The sequence below is a fragment of the Heloderma suspectum genome, chromosome 10 (genome assembly GCF_057233095.1).
Source record: "Heloderma suspectum isolate Gila_16-S chromosome 10, 16-S_ref, whole genome shotgun sequence".
Lineage (NCBI taxonomy): Eukaryota > Metazoa > Chordata > Lepidosauria > Squamata > Helodermatidae > Heloderma > Heloderma suspectum.
The window spans coordinates 31,724,872-31,745,958 of NC_139467.1; the positions used below are offsets into that span (position 1 = coordinate 31,724,872).

A 21,087-nucleotide genomic window follows, 5' to 3' on the forward strand; every position below is an offset into this window, starting at 1 on the left:
GCTAAAACTGGGATCTCCAACATGTTGCCCGTGGGCACCAATGTGCCCAGAGACATTTGTCTTGGTGCCCACCAAGCCCCCGCCCCTCCAGGCTGTTATTATTTAAGCTTTTTAACTGAGGCGCTGGCATGTTGCAAAGTGAAGAGCTGCCCTCCAACACCATGTTTATTTGGGTTCAAAAGAGTAGTTTTGTGCTTTGGAGATCAGACCCAACCTCTGTACTTAGTTTTTTATGCAAGTGACTTTTCTTTTAATCTCACCAGTTTGCCTTCTGGGAGATGAGTGTTTTGTGACTGGCTATCGCCAGGTTGGACGAATCACAGGTCAGAATTAAGATTGCCGGGAGAATTATCAACAACCTCAGATACGCAGACCATACCACCCTAATGGCAGAAAGCGAAGAGGATCTAAAGAGCCTCTTGTTGAGGGTGAAAGAGGAGAGTGCAAAAGCTGGTTTGAAACTCAACATTAAAAAAACGAAGATCATGGCATCTGGCCCCATCACTTCCTGGCATATAGAAGGGGAAGAAATGGAAGCAGTGACAGATTTTATTTTCTTGGGCTCCAAGATCATTGCAGATGGTGACTGTAGCCATGAAATTAAAAGACGCTTGCTCCTTGGGAGGAAAGCTATGGCAAACCTAGACAGCACAGTAAGAAGCAGAGACATCACCTTGCCAACAAAGTTCCGTATAATCAAAGCTATGGTTTTCCCAGTAGCAACGTATGGCTGTGAGAGCTGGACTATAAGGCTGAGCGCCGAAGAATTGATGCTTTCCAACTGTGGTGCTGGAGAAGACTTACAAGTCCCCTGGACTGCAAGGAGGTCAAATCAGTCCATCCTAAAGCAAATCAACCCTGACTGCTCATTGGAAGGACAGCTACTGAAGCTGAAGCTCAAATATTTTGGCCACCTAATGCGAAGAGAAAAGTCACTGGAAAAGACCCCGATGTTGGGCAAGACTGAAGGCAAAAGGAGAAGGGGACGGCAGAGGATGAGATGGCTAGATAGCATCACTGATGCAATGAATATGGATTTGAGCACGCTCCGGGAGAGAGCGCAGGACAGGAAGGCCTGGTGTGCTATGGTCCATGGGGTCATGAAGAGTCGGACATGACTGAACGACTGAACAACAACAACAAATCCTGATATTATATGAATGAGCAAGCCCCACCCCCAGAGCAGCCATTTTGTGAGAGCACCCACAACTTTCTTTCAAACTTCCAGCCACTTTAATCAGCCACTTTTCTTCCACCACCACCCTGTTGTTGTTGTTTTGCTTTGTTTACCATCTTGCCTGATGAAGAGTTGTGAAGAACTCAAAAGCTTGCACAGTATTCTGTGCCCTTTGTTCTTGGACTTATAAAAGTATTACACAGATATGGATTTTAGCATTTTTCTAAAGAATAAAGATATTTGCTTGGCCATCTCGTCTTTTTTGCCCCACATCATGCAACAGCCCTCAAAACACACCTGATATGCAATGAACAAAATGTTTATTTAGGTGTAAACCATGTGCTCCCTTCCTGTGTACATTCATTCCACCAGAGCCGTAGTGCTGCATCAAGCAGGGAAGCTCTCATCCATCAGAAACACAAGGGAGGCAAAGATTACATAACAGACCATCTCTCTCTCATCCACGCTTAAGGGAGTCTTTGTACTTCCATGAAACCGCTGTCAATCTGTTTGTCTATATATATATTTTTTAACATCTACACATGTCCGCAGTTACCTTCAAATTCCTTTAAAAGGATGAGAAAAACAAGTGAACATATCCTCTCCTGGTAGGGGTAAAGTAATTAACAAGAGTCCCTCCTTATGCCAAAGGAAATTAGAGCAGGAAAAAAAATCAACACCTTTATAAACCTTCCTGTCTTTGACATTCTTGTAATGGATTGTGTTCAGCCATACGGGAACGGGAATATTGCAAGAGTTGGATCAGAGCCAGTACTGATCTTCTCTCCCAAAGTGCAATTACACACACACCTTACCAAAACCTCATTTATCCAAATTTGCTTTGTTCTATCAATGCAACTCTGTTAAAAACGAAGCTGTTTACCCAAGCTGCTGGTTATTCAAAGGTTTGGCAATTTGCACCCACTTTCAGGGTGCAATGCGATACCCATCTACCTGGGACTGATCCACGTTAAACTCAGCAGGGCTTACTTCTGAGTAGACATGTATAGGATTGCTTTGTTAGGCGATTGTATTGTATGTTCCAGAGGAGAGGTTGAGTGTTGCTTATTCAGATAATGGTCACTCTTCATGCCATGTGTTTCAATGTCATCATCCTTACAGCTACTGAGTTGCATTTAAGCCCTATTTAGAGTTGCCACCTTTTTTCCTGGCCCAGCTCCTCTACCTTTAACAACAACAGCATGACAAGGCAGAAAGGTCCTCTGTTACATTTCTGTAAGTCAGGCTGCTGTAAAGGCACAAGAACAGAGCCAGGAAAAAGATCGCAAGCTTGGCCACACAAATTTCAGCAGGACCTTAGTGTACTAGATTGTATACTGGGTTGCTAACAGAGCTGAGAGAAAAACATCACATACAGTTGACATTCTGTGAATTTTGCCAATTCAGAATTTAAGACTAAAGAGTGGCAGTTTCTCCTTAAAACTTATCTCTAATCTTACTTAAAAGTATTAGGATTCTATGCAAATGATGTTCAAGATCACCAACTACTCACTCTTCTGACACCAGGAACATGGCTTTAGAATACTAGAGAATTGTAATTTGCAAAACATTTGGTGTTCAAGAACAAAAAACCCTGATATGAGTTTTAAAATGGAAGGGTTGAAACTCAAATAGTGTCCCAAAAAGTCAAGATTCACTTACTATTTAATAAGCGCATCAATCCCAAAACGTGCATGGCAAAGTCTTGAGAGTTGTGTTCAAATCTGATAGTGTATTAACATCCCTTCTCCACCCCATCCCCAAAATTGTTTCAGCTGTAGGCATCAATGGCTCAAATAACCTCTTGCTATCCTAATGGTTATGATAACATTGAATTCAATCTGGTGGCTTTATTAAAATCCTGAAGTCTCCGCAATCTCTTTATTATCTTAAGGAAGTTTCTAGCCCTCTTGGTTGCAAGTTTAAAAACTGTGAGCCCTGACTACTAGCCAATGCAAATGGTTTCTCTGGGTTAGGCACACAGTTTTGCAGGGGGTGTCACTTATGCATCTTCAGGGCTTCTCTATCTTCCCCTGACACCCACTATCTCCCACTGCCTCATGTGTCTTTCTTCTCCACCAGTCCAATTCCTGCAAATCAGTTTTTTTTTTTACTATTTAAGGTGCTACATGACTCTTCATTGTGTTTGCCACAAAAGATGAATGCGGTTATCCTTCTGGATGCAGCATCAATCCAAATTCTATAAGAAAATCTCTAGTTACTTTTGCAATTAGAATGTTATGTGACATTGTCCAATATTGCTTAGTCTGTACAATGTATTTCTGTTATATCATTAGTGGGGATTTTAGTGTGGAATTCTAAACACACAGCCCTAACAGAAACCTACTATGGCTTTATTTCAGACTCCGCTGACCTATGCTTTGAAATGTGATTCAATGCAATCCCTCAGTGAAGTGGCTTAAAGTGGAACTATCACTTAGGTACAGAGATTAGAAGTCTTTATTGCCAGTTGGATGCAAAGGATCAAGGGCACACAACATCCACTGGATATTGTACCCCAAACAACTACCCTATGAAACTCAAATGGCAAAGAAATGTCACCATCTACATTAAAAGTGCTATTTAAAGGTACCTTCAAAAGTCCCCATCTGCTAACTGGCAGGGAGCAGAAGTTAGACCTGGTGTGTCATTACACTCCGATGAATTGCCCCCTATAACCAGGACATATTCTCAACATGAGAAATAGCATTGCTTCTGAGTGCTGGACCCTGTACATTCAGGACAGCAGAAATCCACCAACCCCAACTCAGGTCAGTATGTGCTATGCATCAGGTTATGGAAAATAATACAATCACCAGAAGAAAAGTTCCTTCTTAGTCCGCCCCTATAGGCATTGTCCAAAAGAGCAGGAAGGAGCCATTCAGAGTACCTCTTGGCTTGGTTGCAGTTCCTTAGCCATTTTCCCCTGGTAGATAACAGAAGCGTTCATCTGTACAAGGGCAAATTAAGGCAGTTCGCTCAGATCCAGTTCCCTGTGGCTGATGTGGGCGAGAAGGAGATCGGAAGACAAGCATGGCCGGCAGCCTGCTGGGATAGAAGAGCCTGTCTCAAGGAATAGCTGGCAGGGGAGTCTCTTGTGAATGCCAAAGCCTGTCCGGCAGGTACCAACATTTGGGTAAACCTAGCCCTCCACATCACAAAGTCCTCTAGCCAGCCGAGTGACTTTGAGTTTGAATCTTTGGCAGATAACTTGGAAGCCACTCTCAACAAAAAAGCAGACCCCAACATGGCTTGGTCTTCCCCTTCTGATGGACAGAACATTATTCAAAGCTCCAAAGATTTAACCAGAGTTTAAGAGGGGCAATGTCATGTCACAGGAAAATTGGCTGGCTTAAGAATTATGCAGGCTGAAACATTTCCAGGTTCTGAAGAAACCGGAAGTTCTCACAGACCAGGAGGCACATATGCTTGGACTTGAGAAGATGAGCTTCTGCAGAACAAATCGGCACTTTTCTCATTGTCTATGAACTGACTGACACAGATCTTCCTGCCTCCGCTCCCCTAAGGGCTGCCACAAGACACATGACTACTCATTTTGCCCAGGATCTCCGCTACAGTGCACTGTTTGAAGGCCCCAAACATAATGGGCATTGCCAAAGGTCACGATTGCCCTGCCGATGGCAAATGGGCCAGACTCAATTGCCAGGAGCAGGTGGTGCAACTTTGCTTCCTAAGGCAAACCTCCTTGTGTTGATTCCCACAATCATCTCACCCTATAGCAGTCCCAGGAAAAGCCAGCTCCATATTGCCTTCAAAGCCTCACCAATTGGACCAGGGGGGCAACAAACCAACAGCTGTCCCATGGCTCATTCTGAGCCATATTTCTGACAACCAGCTAGCCAGAAGTTACCATGGCTGACAAGTCGCCATAGAGCTGTATGGTGTTATTCTGGGGAAAGATTAACTATTGATCTCAGGGTATATGAAACCTTTAAACCTTCTCATACTATGTTTAGATTATGTTAAAGGTTATGTTAACATTACAAATTGACCTGGAATCTTTTAACTGCCATAAAAATGGAGAAGTAATCAGAGGACATTAAAATTAAAGTTAGCAAAAATATGGAATATTGTAAAATGGTTAGGATTATTGAATATATTAAATAGCCAGATGGAAAAAAATTTAAATGGGACATTTTAATGACAATTGGGGACCATTTATTCAGTTTTTGAAGGTTAGATATTTATATGGATATGAACTGATACATTTAAATTGAGTTGCAATTAAAGAATAATTTGAACTCAGTTCAAAAGAACAGCACATGGGTTGTTTAGATTGTGCACTTTAAAATACTGTAAATATTTATGTTTTGATTTAGATGTGAAATATGTAATAGCTACATTTTAAGATCACCTTTTAATTCTGGACCTCTACTGCTAATTATTGATGATTAGAACACTTTACTGATATCTAAATTATTTATAAGGCTCCCTTCTCAGCTGGAGAATGCATCAGAGGCTTCATATTATATTGGCGCAGACTCGGATGGTTAGAAATGTTTCAGTCTTTCGAATGTTAAAAGCTGGGGTTCAAAGAAACTAAGTGTGCCGCTCCCACCCCCGTGCTGCCAGGTATCACTGCATGAGATGGTCATGAGAATCAGAGGTCTCCAAAGGTGGCGCAGGGGGCGCTGACATTCTACCGCTGGTGGAGGACTCAAAGAGGCCTCGCTGGGCACGAGCAGTCGGGAAGGGAGGGGAGAGGGGCTGCCACTGGCGGGGGCACCCGTCCCTCTTGCCCCTGGGAGCCGGCAAATGCCCCCCCCGCCCCTCCTCCAAGGCCGTGAGGACGCGTCCCGCGCTCCTGGTAGCGGGCGCCGTTCCCCTCGGCCAGGGCGTTGGACAAGGGGCGCAGCTGCCTTCCATCCTTCCCGCGGCGCAGGCTGCCCTCGCCTTGCCCCGCCCTTCTAAGGCCGCTGGGCCGATGAAGCCGCTGCGCCCTGGAGACTCCTCTTGAAAGGGGACTCCGGCGGCTCCGCGGCGCCCCCTCGGCCGCGGCGCATGCGGCACGCCGCCCAGGGCACGCAGCTGCCCAGTCCCAGCGCCGAGGCCAGCAGGGCCGGCGGCCGGGCCTTCTTGTACCGTCGCAGGGTCTTCTTCAGGCGCTGCCCGTGCGCCGACAGGTGGAGCTCGGCCTGCGCCACGCCGCTGCCCAGGCGGCCCAGGCTCTCGGCGCGGGTGGCCATGCGCAGCTCGGCCGCGACGAAGACGCGGTGCAGCTGCTGGACGCGGCTCTCCAGCTCCGACACCAGCTGCCGTCGGCCTTCCGCCTCCAGCAGCCGCCGGCGGGCTTCTGCCAGCTCCAGCGCGCTCCGCACCGCCGCGGGCAACGACGACGACGACGACGCGGACCCCGCGCCGCGCGCCTCCAGCTCCCGGCTCGCCGCTGCGGCAGCCACCTCCCCCGGCGGGCCGGCTTCCGACCTACGCGGCGCCATGGCCCCGCCGGCAGGGGGCGCGGCGCCGCAGCCGGGCATCCAGGCGCGCCCTTCGGAGCCTTGGCCGGCCGCGCCGCTGCGCTGCGCTGCGGAGATGCCGTCGGCCGTGCGCCCTGGGCGCGTCGGGCTGCGCTCCCGCGGGGCTAGACAGGGCGCGGAGCCCTCCAGCCCCGGCTCTTCGCGGAAGTGCTCCGGAAGTTCGTGCTGCGGGGGCCGCGGAGCAGCGCTTGCGGAAGAAGCTCCCCCGGGCTCGCTGGCACCGCTCGGTTTTGCAGCGAAGGCCAGGCGCTCCCCCGGTCTGTTCTGCCTTCTGCCAGTAGGGAACGGCTCCGAGCGCTCTTATAACGGGACGGGCGGAGAGGGAGGGCTGGCAGCAGGGAGCTGAGAGATGCTGCCCTGAGCCAGTCACAGAAGCTGCGAGAGTATCGCTCAGGCAACTAATCCCCGCCCGCTATCCACCTAGCTCGATCGGATGCTCATCCGTTCTCCCGACCCAGCCGCCCTCCGGCCGCGGTCTCTCCTCTCGTCCGGCTATTGCATCATTTTTGCACACGTCCATAGCTTTCCTCTGTAGAACAAGCTCGCTCAACAACTTGCCTGCCTGAAGCGCTTCTGGCCACCCACATTGTCGCTCTGTTCTTCGGATGCCTTCCCCCAAACTCTTAACACAGCGCCGCAGTTCCTCAAGGCACACTTTACTACTCTTTCACGGAGGTTTATTTAGCACCTTCCCCGAAGATGTACATGAGACCAGCGAGGGAGGGATGCAGGACAGCTCAGGGCTGGCAAATGTGCAAAGAGGCGACATTAGTTAAGGTGCACACACAGGCTGAACGGCACACCCTCGGACCCGGAATTCCATGTCGTGGACACACAATTGGGAAAATCCAACATAAATCCTACTTAGAGTAGTCCCATTGAAGTGGATGGGGTTTAAGTTAGCCATGACTTTAAGTCTCATTCATTTCAATGACTCTACTCCATGTAGGACTTAGGTTGGATTTTACCTATTGACCCACACACGCTTGTCGGGGCAAATAACCTACCCCCAAACCGTACCGGTTGTCCTAGGGCTCATCAATCTTAGGATACAACCCTAAGCACAATTTCCCAGAAGCAAGTGCCACTGAAGACTGGGTAATCATGCATCCAACTGCAGTATCAAATTTTATCATGTGGGCTTTCCTTGATTAATTAAACAATTGAGGCTGCAATCCTATACTCACTTACCTGGGAGTAAACCTGCATAGGATTGCACTGTAAATGCACATACGTTTCCATATGAATAAAAACAATGGATCTGAAAAAAGATAATTCTTTGTGTTATTGTTGTTATTATTTTTGGCAATGATTAATAGCAACTATTTATCATTTATTTCAAATGACTCTCTTTGCCACACACCCTGGAAAAGCTACTGCAAGCTTGAGTCAGCTTCATCAGAGGGTTGAAGATCCAGCTCCATCCGTCTCTGTCACAGCATCTGTGTGAGTTCAGAGAAGGAAGCCCATGAGAGGATGAAACCTTGGCAACTTCCTAGAGGAGATGTTTCTATAGCAATCTGTGCCGGAAAAATACCAGCCCAGTGGAGAGGACGCAGTGAGAAAGGAGGGATCAGTGCTTACCAGAAAGAGGTGTATATTTATTCGCATGATTTCTTACCCAGATGAAAACCAGTGGTTCACCTGCATCTGTCGAGATGAGTGCTACAGAGGCTAAGAACGCTGCTCTAAAAACACTCAGATGCACCAAGCACAAAATACCCAACCTGCAGCCACAATACTGTGAACTGAGCATATTTTGAGTGCAGTGACGGCGAAATCCTTCCATGTGTTGCCTTTCTTCCTATGTTAAATGTTGGCTGTTATGGAAAATGTTGGTTTTAATTGTTATTTTTTACTAGCACTGGGATGGGCTGTAATGTTGGGCAGGGACCCAGCTTACAGTAGGGAAAGAAGTGATGGGATATTTGGCACACTCCTGGGGTGATGTTGGGTGGCTATCAATGGCTACTAGTCCTGATGGCTAATGGTACCGGCACCAGTATTGGAGGAAGTAGGGCCTTTGTATGCCAGTTGCTGGGGGACATGAGCAGGAGGGTGCTATCACATTTTTGTCTTACTTGTGGGTTCCTACAGGCAGCTAGGTGGCCACTGTGTGAACAAAATGCTGGACTAGATAGACCCTTGGTCTGATCCACCACGGTTCTTCTCATGTTCTGAGAGGGCTTAGGAGTCACTTCCCCTACCAAGGAAGCTGAATCCAATCTCAGTTTGTTGGTTGGCTTCATCCTTAACAGCAATTACATGTTCTAGGGTTTTTTTTTTTATCCCCATACCAAAGTGATCCAAGTTATTCTGTTCTTCTCCAAGTGATCTAATCACATTGCTTTCCCGCAAGGGGGAAAAAAACACGTGGGTTTCCTGCACATTCTTTGACATACAGCATCCTTCCACTAGATGTTCCACCTGATACTGCAATGTGTCTGCCAAAAGCATGATTACATAAGGCTTTATTAATAAGGCTTAAAGTGGGATGGGTTGGCAGGAAATCACAGACCCACTCAGAACAAGATAGAGAGTTACATGGCAACCAAATGTCATTGCTACAGCTCATTGTATCCAGCTAAACAGAAGGCAGCACTGGTTGCCCACCCGATGAGTGTATATTTTCCTTTAAAAAAATGAAATTATGTTTTTGCTGCTGCCAGTTCAAACTGGACACTGAATTTACAGACTGGATTTGAGGACTTGTGGGGCTACAGTGAAGGTGTGTGCTGTTAGTTACAGTTTCCAGCTTGTCTCATTCTGACGTTTCATCATAGCTGAATAGGTGCCACAGATTAAAAGAATGCAAAGAGACCCCTGTTTCCCAGCAGGCTTGCACTATCCAGGAAAAGGAGAAGCAGGGCTCTGTACCATGCCTTCTCCTAGAAATACTGCCCTTCTCTTATAATTATTTTTAAACATCCAGCCTGCCTGACGAAGAATTCTGTGTACATTTAAAGCTCACATGCTACTTTGTGAACATTAGTATCATAAAAAAATTTAGGACTAGAGCATTTATTATTTTTATCTTAAGTAATAAACACTGCAGATGGCAGACCCCATCTTAAAAGATGCATTCCCACCCCCCTTCTTCCACATAGGAGAGCATGCCTTCTAAAATGATGCCTGCTGCACCATAAACATGCTTTTTTCAAAACTATTGTTTTTATTCATATGTAAATGTATGCAGATTTAGGCTGCAATCCTATATACCTGGGAGTAAGTCCCACTGAATTCAATTGGGGCTTACTTCTGAGTAAACATATATAGGATTGTACTGTTGATAAGAATCGAAGGTATTGCCCAACTGTGGATTTTGGATTTTCCCCCCCTCATGGACCAGTGTGGCTGTCTTGGTTTTTGTGGACCGTTGATTAGCTAATTAATGAAAATCTACTGTAATCCGTATGGTTGATCAACTGGGATCTCTGTACATTCCTTGTGATTTTGGTTTAATCACCAAGTCTCCCTTGGGAAGAAATCTCGTTGCATTTTGCGGTGCCTTTTATAAGTGTGTTCCTCCCAAAGCTAGTGATGCTGCAGTGTCCCCACTGCACTTCAAACCCCACATCACAGACACCAAACCTTCACCTTTAAAAGGAGAGGCTCGTTTTATGAAAATTCATCCTAGCAGATTACACAATGATTTTTTAGCAATGCAAAGAAAGAAAACATGTTAGCCATTGGTGTTGTAAATCCAACATGCTTTTGTGTGTGGGGGGGTACCCTCGGTTGCCCCTACTTACTGCTTGCAGAAATTCTGTTCCAAACATCTCCATTTCTGGATCTCAGCTTGGCGTTGCTGCTGAATTATTTAAAGGTTGTCAGCCTCAGCCGATATCCTGAAACCTTGGAAAGGGAGAACAAAGCTCACGGAAGATGGGGGAAAGGGCGGTTACATCGAAGAGATTTATAGTTGCGATTCAAGGAAGTGTTCTCCCTTCCTAATCCTCGCAGAAAGAATGAGGAAGCCCTTGACGTTTGAAAGCAAAAGGCAGTCATTTTGCGGGCACACACAGTAAGATAGTGCAGAACAGGCACAGGGAAAAACAGACACCGCATCATTTGCAAGGATTATTTTGCTGGCTTGAAAGATAGATTTTTCACCACTCTTGTGTCCCCTAATCAGGGACCAGAGCTTGCAAAGACTGGAGGGAATTTGTAGATTCAACGAGGCACGATTATATATATATATATATATATAACCTTGCCCTTCTTCCAAGAAGTTCAGAGCCGCGTATGTGATTCTCCCTCACACACATTTTATCCTGTAACACCTCTGTGAGGTAGGTTGGCCCAAGGTCAGTGGAGGCTGGTGGCTCCAATGCCAGTGGGGTAGTGAATCCGCTCTGGGTTTCAGTCAGAACTCCAAAGGAGCTATCCAAGGTGCAAAGCTTCTGACTGGTTCTGACTGAAACCCAGAGCAGATTCACCACCCTACTGATATTGGAGCCACCAGCCACCACTGTCCAAGGCCACCCAATCATCTTCAGGGTGACTGGGGATTTGGTCTCCCCGTGTGGCACAGCGTGGTAAGGTGGCTGTAATGCAACCAAAACTCTTCCCCGCGACCTGAGTTCGATTCCAGCGGAAGCTGGTTTTCAGGGACCCGGCTCAGGTCGACTCAGCCCTCCATCCTTCTGAGGTCGGTAAAATGAGTACCCAGCTTGCTGGGGGAAAGGTAGTTAGGACTGGGGAAGGCAATGGCAAACCACCCCACTATACAGTCTGCCAGGAAAATGCTGAGGAAAAACGGCGTCCCTCTAGGGGTCAGTAATGACTCGGTGCTTGCACAAGAGGAACCTTTCCTTTCCTCCTTCCTCCCCAGTTTGGTGAGGGTGTTGGGGGTTCTCTGTCCCACAGGCTCATGTACTCAACTGCACTGAAGTGCACTGTGGGAATTTCCTTCAAAAGATCACACCAGCATGTGAGATAGCATCTCTATAGGCCTGGGAACCTTAAAAGGACAATATCTCCAGTTACCTTGTTATTGGGAGAACAGAACATGTGTTTGCATGCCATGGCCTTGAGGAACCTGGGTAGCGGTTGCCTGGGGAATACAGTGTGTGCATGATGAGCCTCAGTGGAGTTGGTTTTACAAACACAGAGATCCCCCGGGAGAAGCAAAGGTGATCAAAGTTGGCCCATAGGCAATGTTTTCTTGTGGGGCTCTCAGCACAACACTAATAACAGGCCTTGCTGGGAAGAGGCTGTGTTGCCTCAGGAGAACAAGATTTTTTTAAAAAAATCCAGCCATTACTCTCCAGTATTTCTAAGAAAAATGGTTTAAGCTGCATAAAATAAGAGGCACCTGTCAAAAAGGAAACTTTAGTTTAGAAACTCTAGAAATACAAAGTCTGTCACTGCCTCCACATTTTCTCCCTCTATTTGCCAGTTATCATTCAAGCTGGTTGCCATAATCTTGGTTTTTTGAGATTTAACTGCAACCCAGCTTTTTCACTTTCTTCTTTCACCTTTGTCATAAGGTTCCTCAGCTCCTCCTCACTTTCAGCCATCAAAGTGGTATCATCTTCTTGGTGGTGGCCCCCTAATTATGGAATTATCTCCCCAATGAGGCCCACCTGGTGCCAACTTTGTTATCTTTTGGGGTAACACGTTAAAACTGCCCTCTTCTCTCAGGCATTTGGCAGCATATAATGGGTTCCTTGGAGGAAAGAAGGTAGGATATAAATTAAATACATACATACATACATAATAAAAGTTTTTAATCAGGTCCTGGATTGCCTTTGGTTGATTAAAAATTGTTTTTAGTTGTATGTTGTATGCTATCTGTCGATATGTTTTTATGTAAATGGTTTTGCACTTTGTATAATGTATTTTAATGGTTTTTAATTTCTGTGAATCACCCAGAGAGATTCGACTATGGGGCGGTATAGAAATATAAGCAATGACATTAAATGGCCATCATCAAGCAGAATTAGAGAATTCCTACTTTCTCCATTATTTATAAAACTGAAAATCCCCAATTTCCCTTTCTGACCTTGAAATAAGTCATTCTAGATTCCATGATATTCATGCTCATTGCTGTTGGGGTCCCTTGAGCAAGATGCCCCTAGAGAGGAGATGCCCCCGAGTGCAGCCACCACCTCCTTGCCACTCTCATCACTATCATAAGGAGAGCCAAGCTGAATCAGACCAAAGGCCTATCTAGACCATTATTCTGTTCCCAAAGTGGCCAACCAGATGCCTATGGGAAGCCCGTAAGCAGGACATGCACTCAGTAGCACCCTCCCGCATGTGTTTCCCAGTTCCTGGTGTACATCAGCATACTGCCATGGATCCTGGAGTCAGCATATAGCCATCAGGACTAGTAGCTATGGATTTATCACACTGTAGGCTGGTGGCTCTGATTTCGGTGGGCCTATGAATCTATTCGGGGCTTCAGCCAAAACCAGCCAGAATTCTAAAGGAGCTATCCAAGGTGTTGAATGCATTTTGGGGATAGGGGATTTGTAGTTGGGTCTCCCCGGTTCAGCACCTTGGGTAGCTTCTTTAGAGTTCTGGCTGGTTCTGACAAACCCAGAATGGATGCACAGCCCCTCTGAAAGCCAGCAGCATCCCCTAGTTTATCCTCCATTAATTTGTCTAATCCAGTTGCTTGGCCTTTCATCACTGCATCACCACCCAGAGGGAAAGAGTAAAGCCAAAAGAGTCTGCACTGCTTCTCATTCTTGTCACTGCTCACACTCCCAGAGAGGGCAGGTGAACAGGCAGCAACAGCAAGGAGGACAAGGAGAAGCAGGAGCAGGGCTCCAGGCAGTGCCAACTCCAGGTTTTGGGGGCCCTTGGACAAGACACCCCTCCCTCAGGAGTCTACCTTCTCACTGCCATTGCCACCAGCTGCTAAGATGATGTCATCTGCCAGAGTACCAGGATAATTGCACTGGCAAGTGAATGAGGTGACATGAGGCTTTCACGTTTTGCTGCTGTTTGTGGCACATTTGCAAAAAGGAATAAGGAAAATAATCCAGCGGAGCCTAGATACGTCTTTCCTATTCCTTGATGGCATTTTCTACTTTGTGTTAGCAGTTTTAAATGGTAACACTTATTTGCAGGATGTTTTGGATTACTAATTAAAAGCTAAAAGGTTGCATTTCAGCCAGCTGGAGATCTTTTCCTAAAGCTCAGTGTTCCCTCTGCTGGCTGGGGAATCCTGGGAATTGTAGGACTTTTTTTCTATCTAAACATGCTTAGGATTGTGCCTTTCAACAATTTAGGATGCAATCCTATGCATGTTTAGACAGCAAAAAGTCCTACAACTCCCAGCATTCCCCAGCCAGCAGAGGGAACACTGAGCTTTAGGAAAAGATCTCCAGCCAGCTGAAATGCAACCTTTTAGCTTTTAATTAGTAATGCATAGGATTGTGCCTTATTTTATTTTTGTTTTCAATGTGGCGTACTTTATGGGCAATCTGTTACAAGCATGTCTTGCTTCTTTCACTCACCTAGGGCGCAGTCCTATGCAGGTTTAGACAGAGAAGAAGTCCTACAACTCCCAGCATGCCCCAGCTCCTCTCTGTCTAAACATGCATAGGATTGCACCCCTAGTCATTTAGCGCCTCCAGTCCCTTCACTCTACATAGATTGAGGATTCAGCCAGTCTTGGACATCAAGCTAATCCATCCAGCTGACAGTGACCATAGAAGGATCAGCATGGGCTGGCTTATGCAATGTCCCTGTGGAGATCTACTAAGATTTTCCCCCCCTCCAGTCATTTTTAGGAGTTGAAAAAGACTATTTAGGAATATTCATAGAGACCTCTTTGTATATCCTAGAACTGGGGTGCAGAACCTCAGGAGCAGGAACCAAATCCAGTCCCAATCAGGCCCTACAGGATACCTTCCCTGGCCACATCCCCTTTCCACAGACCACCCATCATTTGGTGGTTTCCCAGCTTTTGTGGAGGTTTTGCCCCATTCTTAAAGGTTGAAATGCCTCTCCTAAGGCTGAGTTACTGGCAGGAAGAGCTATAAGCTACAATATACTGGTATTTCTGGCCCTGCCCCTTTTGCCTTCGGCCCCACCCAGCACTGGAATGCAGCCCTCGGGAGCTTCTCTGAAATGGAATTCAGCCTTCAGCCTGAAAGAGGTTCCCCACCCCTGCTACAGGGGGTGGCACATTGCTAGAATGATTGAGATAATGTCTGCCAAGCACTCTGAACATTCTAGAAATGCTGGATAAATGCTAAATATTTCATGCGTCAGCAGGTTGTGTGTTGTTTTCTACCTCGTGGAAGTGCTTTCTGTGTGAGGAAAAAGTGAAAGCATGGGCATGGCTCTGACAGCAGAGTCTTATACATGTCTGCTCAGAAGTAAGTCCCATTCATACACAGAAGTATTTGTAAAGGCCTTTAATCAGACTATGGAAAAGAGACTAAATTTAATCTGTTATAGTGGAGAATTATAAAGAAAAACACCAAGCAGCCTATGGATTCCACCTATAGCTTGGTTTGAAATTTAAATCCAATGTGTTTCTTTTTTATGTATTTATGTATTTATTCTTCTTTCTGTTGGTTTGTTTAATTTTGTTTTGGAAAACTAATACAGTCTTAAAATTAAAAAGAAGTAGTAAGTCCCACTGAGTTCAATGGGGCTAACTCTCAGGTAAGTACATGTAGGACTGCAGCCTGAGGAATAGGCAACCTGGTGACTTCCATACGTTTTGGACTTGTTGTTGTTGTTGTTCAGTCGTTCAGTCATGTCCGACTCTTCGTGACCCCATGGACCATAGCACGCCAGGCCTTCCTGTCCTGCGCTCTCTCCCGGAGCGTGCTCAAGTTCATATTCATTGCATCGGTGATGCTATCTAGCCATCTCATCCTCTGCCGTCCCCTTCTCCTTTTGCCTTCAGTCTTTCCCAGCATCAGGGTCTTTTCCAGAGAGTTTTGGACTACAACTCCCATAAGCCCCAGCCAGCATTGCCAACGGTCAAGAATTCTAGGAGATGAAGTACAAAACATATGGAGGGCACCATGATGCCTACCGCCCCACAAACAGAGGCTGCTTGCAACCACCATGAGATGATAAGGTGAGGCAGCCATCTCAGGTGATAGCTTCAAGGTGCCATCAAGGGTAGCAACATGAGGAACAGAGAGGTTTGGCCCCTGGGACCCAGTCCACAGGGATGTTCTCCTGTGCAAGCCGCAATGAAATGAGCAAGAGTGTGCTGCTGGATTGTGCCCCAGCTTAATTGGTTGGAGGGACAAGCCCATTTGAATTGTCGACCACAAACACCAATGCGTCTGGCTATCTAACTGCAAGGCGATTTAAAAAGCAAGCCAAAAAAGATGCATCAGAACATGCTAGGACTTTACTCCGATCAGCCACAGCGAGCAGAGTAGATGCTTTAATTAGCAGCCAGCTCACCCTATGCTGAAGATGCTCTCTGGCCCTTGCCGGAGTATTATCCATCTGGGCGCTCAGCCACCAATAAGCAGCCTTGATGGCAGCAGCTGCCGCTTTAATGCGCTGTTGGCTGCATAGTGCTGTGTGCTGACTAATAACACAGCCTCTCTCTTTTTCTCTCCCTCCCTTTCTCCCCTCCACCCCCATGCAGAACATCACTCAGACAGCAAATACGTCTACAGCTGTCTCTTGCCGGAGCATACAACCTGCAGCCAGCAATTGCAGAGTGACTTTTTGTAGGGTAGCAGCACTGGAGAGACCAGGGTTCTTCTGAGAACATACACACAGTTGTACATCTACACACACACACACACACATTAGAAACATGGGAGAGAAAGATAAGTAGAATTTGTTCTCCTTTGAAGTTGCCACAAATGTGTCAGTGGTGCCATGAGCAGTGGAGGCTCGTAGATCTGATGTTAGTGTAGAGCACCTTGGCTATCTCTTTTAGAGTTCTGGCTGGTTCTGACTGAAATCTAGAGCAGAGTCACTGCCCTGCTGACATCAGAGCCACCAGCCTCCACTGGCCATTAGAGCAGGATTTGGGGGCACAGACCCAGGGCCCGGCCCAGCAGAACTCGCAGGAGGGCCCCCAAATGCAGAAGGCCTGGCTTACCACATTTTGAAGCAAGTGAAGTAATTCACATTACCCTCTGAAAAGGAGTCCCCAGTAAGATCATTAAGTCCAGAGGCTAAAATTACCTAACTGTCCCACTGCTTGGGGTGAATGAAAACATCAGTTCAGTGGGGGAATACAAATTTCAAACTTGAGATTATTAGGAAAGGGACTGAAAATAAAGCTGCCAGGCTAATGTTGCTTACTGCATCCTACACAGATCTATGGTGCAGCCACATTTGGAGTTAGGGTGTTGGAGCACCTTCTCTACAAAGTAAAGTGTTAGGGCCTTCTTTAATTGGGGGGGGGGAGATGACTCATGGAGGGGGCGAGACATGATAGAGGTTTATAAAATTAGGCATGGTGTGAAGGAAGTGGATAGAGGGAAAGGTTTTCTTCCCGCTCTTGTCATAGTAGAACCCCAGTTTCAACCCCAGGATGAAAATAACTGCCGGTAGATTCAGGCCAGTTCAAAGGAAGCCCCTTCAGACAATGTGCAATTAATTTATGGAACTCACTGCCACAAGATGGGGTGGTAGCCGCTGGCTTAGGTGGCTTTAAAAGAGGATCAGACAAATTCACCAAGGAGGAGAGATCTGGCAAGAGCTGTCAGTCAGAATGATGGCTATATGGCAGGGATAGGGAACCATTTTCAGCCCGAGAGCCATATTGGTCCTGGAATGCACCCCCTCACACGCACACATTTTCACACACTCACACACATCCACACCATTGTCACACACAAACACACGCGCCATTCATACACACAAACCCACACATCCACACCCTTTACAGTCCCGCACATGAAGCATTATCCTAAGGTGGCAGGAATAGATACCCAAGAGGGAAATGAAATGTAATAATAACAACAACGACAATGACGACAATGGTGACTGTGTTATGTTAAAACTTAAATGTATGTAAATAATTACTGTGACCATTCACAAACCAGCGTTGAGAAGAACACAAACCTCCTGGAATTGGTAAGCCAATTAACACCTGTGTTAATTAAAGGGCTCACCCAGTTCTCATCTGCCGCCTAGTGGATGCAGGCCTCCCACTCGATTTCCTTCTTCCTTTATTATATAGTTTTTTTAAGCTTCTTTCATCTCAAAAGATCTGAAAGCTCTTTACTGGGTTAATTAAGTAGGCCCAACCATGAGAAAGATCAGTATCTTTGCCCCTCTTTGATAGGTGGATAAGCAAAAATATGCAGAGATCAAGCAGCAATTTCAGAGACCAAGGAGCAATTTTTCCTCAAGGTCACACACAAGTCAATACCAGAGCCCAGAGCCTCAACTCTGTGACTCCAACAAGTTCTGCTAAAGAGGAAGACATCCTGACAGTGCTGTGGTGGGGGGGGTGTTTCCTGCAACTCCAGGGTATCACAACTTAATTTTTTTCTTGGTAGGCTGAAATCCAACAGGTGGAGCTGTAAGTGTTGTGCTTTGGCCTGCAGCGCAACTGTTGCAAGCTAGAAGCCTCAGCCAGAGGGTGCAGTGGGGAAGCAATAACTGTACTGCTGTTTGTTAAGGAGTCTGGGGGAAGTTCTAACTGTCAAGTAGACCTGGGTAACCCATAAAGCCTAGAGAAGCTGCTGGCCAGCAGGCAGTGCCCTCCTCTCTATAGCTGTAGGATGTGTCTGCAGTGGTGCCATTATATGTGAGACTTAACCTGAGCCAGGGTTTATCAGGGCTACCTGTTCTGAATGCCAGAACTCAGACCTGCATAATAATATGACTGTGTGTGGGTAGTGGATTAAACTATCAGATTAACACCAAGGAGACCCAGGTTCAAATTCCCCTTTAGCTGGGAAGCCCATTGGGTGATCGTGGGCCTGCCATTATATTTCAGCCTAGTCTACCTCACTGGGTTGTTGTGAAGTTGAAATGGGGCAACAGAGATAAGGAGAGAAGTAGATGGTGTGCCTTGAGCTTCATAGGGGAAAGGTGAAATATGAATATAATAAACTGATAAAAGGAGTCTGTGTGCTTCGCCCAGGATGGAGACAATTCTGAGCAACAGCTGGATTTTATATTTTCAAAAATGGGGGATCAAATGTTTCTGCCTTTCTTGCTCCCACCAGTCCTAGGGGTACCTCCAGGTGAAACCCCAAACCATCACATCACCAGCAAGAGCTTTAGTTGAATGTCTGCCGAGCCCTTCCTCCCCCGTTCCATCTCATACCTGTGCTCATACAAACAACTATAACTTCAAAATCAAATCAGCCTTTTTGTTTCTCTCTCTAACCCCTCTCCCCTCCCCCCCCACCTGCTTTTTGGTAACATCTTGCCTGATGAAGAGATCTGAAAACTTGCACACTTTTTTGTGTCCGGGGCCGGCCCTACCATTAGGCACAGTAAGGCGGCTGCCTCAGGCGGCAGATGCTGGGAGGCAGGGAGTGATGGTAAGTTGTTGGAGGACAGAGCTGTGTGTGCCATGCAGTCTCCCCTACGCTAGCCTGCTGCCCTGAGGTGTGGTGGAGGATGTCATCCCATCACCAGTGTTGAAGTAAAATTCAGCTGTCAGTCTGGTCAGCTTTTGTACATGGAATGGGAGGTGCCGCCATCTTGTCCTTCGCCTCAGGCAGCAAAGGGTCTTGAGCCAGTCCTGTCTGTGTCCTTCTGTTTGGACTAATAAAGGTATTACACTTACATGGATTTTGGATTTTTTTCCTTATAACCAACACAGTGACCTTTGCTTATAATAAATAAAAACACACTTACATGGGCGTAAGACTAACTGAACACAGTGGGACTTAAATCCGCCTAATTATGCATGGGATTAGGCAACGCCAAGTCCTGGCATCTAAGCATGTGCTGGTGGCATTTGTTGCTACCTAGGTTGCAACACTGCCTGTTTTCCTCCCACTGCCACCACCCCAGGATTGACCTAAGACATTGGCATGGCTCTGAGACAGAAAAACCAAATGGCACCCCCACAATTGCTAATTAACAGGGGACACAATCCTCCGGGAAGTTCTGCTATGGTATTGCTCGTGTGCAGCTCCCACTAGTTTCAGTGGTGCAGGGGCTTCCCGGGGGATTGTGCCTTATGAGTTTATCTTCCACTCGGCCATTCTTAATAGTGCCTCAGTTCTGGGCTGTGTTGGAGGTTCTGCCACCCACCCCTCCACCCCCAAGGGTTTTTCTAAATATTATTTGTACTTCTGCAAACCTTGGGCCGCTTCATGGATCACTGCCTTGTTGTGGCAAAGGAGCTTCGTAACTCAGTGAAGCCATAAGCTATGCCATGCAGGGCCACCCAAGACGGACAAGTCATGGTGGAGAGTTCTGACAAAATGTGGTCCACTGGAGAAGGAAATGGCAACCCACTCCAGTATTCTTGCCAAGAAAACCCCACGGAACGTATCACAAGGCTAAAAGATATGACGCCGGAAATTGATCCCCTCAGGTTGGAAGGTGTCCAATATACTACTGGGGAAGAGGAGAGGGAATTTCCAAGTAGAGCCAGAAAGAGTGAAGTGGCTGTGCCAAAGCTGAAAGGACACTCAGCTGTGGATGTATCTGGTGGTGAAAAGAAAGTCCGATGCTGTAAAGAACAATATTGTTTAGGAACCTGGAATGTAAGGTCAATGAATCAAGGTAAGCTGGAGGTGGTCAAACATGAGATGGCAAGATTGAACATCGACATCTTGGGAATCAGCGAACTAAAATGGACAGGCATGGGCGAATTTAATTCAGGTGACCATTATATCTACTACTGTGGGCAAGAATCCCTTAGAAGAAATGGAGTAGCACTCATAGTCAATAAAAGGGTGGGAAAAGCAGTACTGGGGCACAATCTAAAAAACAATAGAATGATCTCAGTACGAATCTAAGGCAAACCTTTCAACATCACAGTAATTCAAGTCTATGCCCCAACCACTGATGCCGAAGAAGCTGAGGTTGATCGGTTCTATGAAGACCTACAACACCTTGTAGAACTAACACCAAAAAAAAGATGTCCTCTTCGGGGTTTGGAATGCTAAAGTAGGAAGTAAAGAAATCACCAGGATAACAGACAAGCATGGCCTTGGTGTACAAAATGAAGCAGGACAAAGGCTAATAGAGTTCTGCCAAGAGAACATGCTGATCATAGCAAACTCTCTTTTCCAACAGCACAAGAGGTTACTCTACACATGGACATCACCAGATGGTCAATATCGAAATCAGATTGATTATGTCCTTTGCAGCCAAAGATGGAGAAGCTCTATACAGTCAGTAAAAACAAGACCTGGAGCTGACTGTGGCTCAGATCATGAGCTGCTTCTTGCAAAATTTCGGCTTAAATTGAAGAACGTAGGGAAAGCCACTAAACCATTCAGGTATGACCTAAATCATATCCCTGATGAATATACAGTG

At 46.4% G+C, this 21,087-nt stretch overlaps 1 protein-coding gene across 1 annotated transcript; it reads right to left on the reverse strand.

The window, feature by feature from the left end:
• Positions 1-1,482: 1,482 nt before the first annotated feature.
• On the reverse strand, positions 1,483-7,714 carry TRNP1 (TMF1 regulated nuclear protein 1). The gene is made up of 2 exons (XM_084816352.1): positions 7,696-7,714; positions 1,483-6,974 (listed from the first exon to the last, which is right to left on the reverse strand). Exons 1-2 carry the CDS (start codon positions 7,712-7,714, stop codon positions 6,106-6,108), a joined length of 888 nt encoding a protein of 295 aa, XP_084672478.1. The 3' UTR covers positions 1,483-6,105.
• Positions 7,715-21,087: the final 13,373 nt, after the last annotated feature.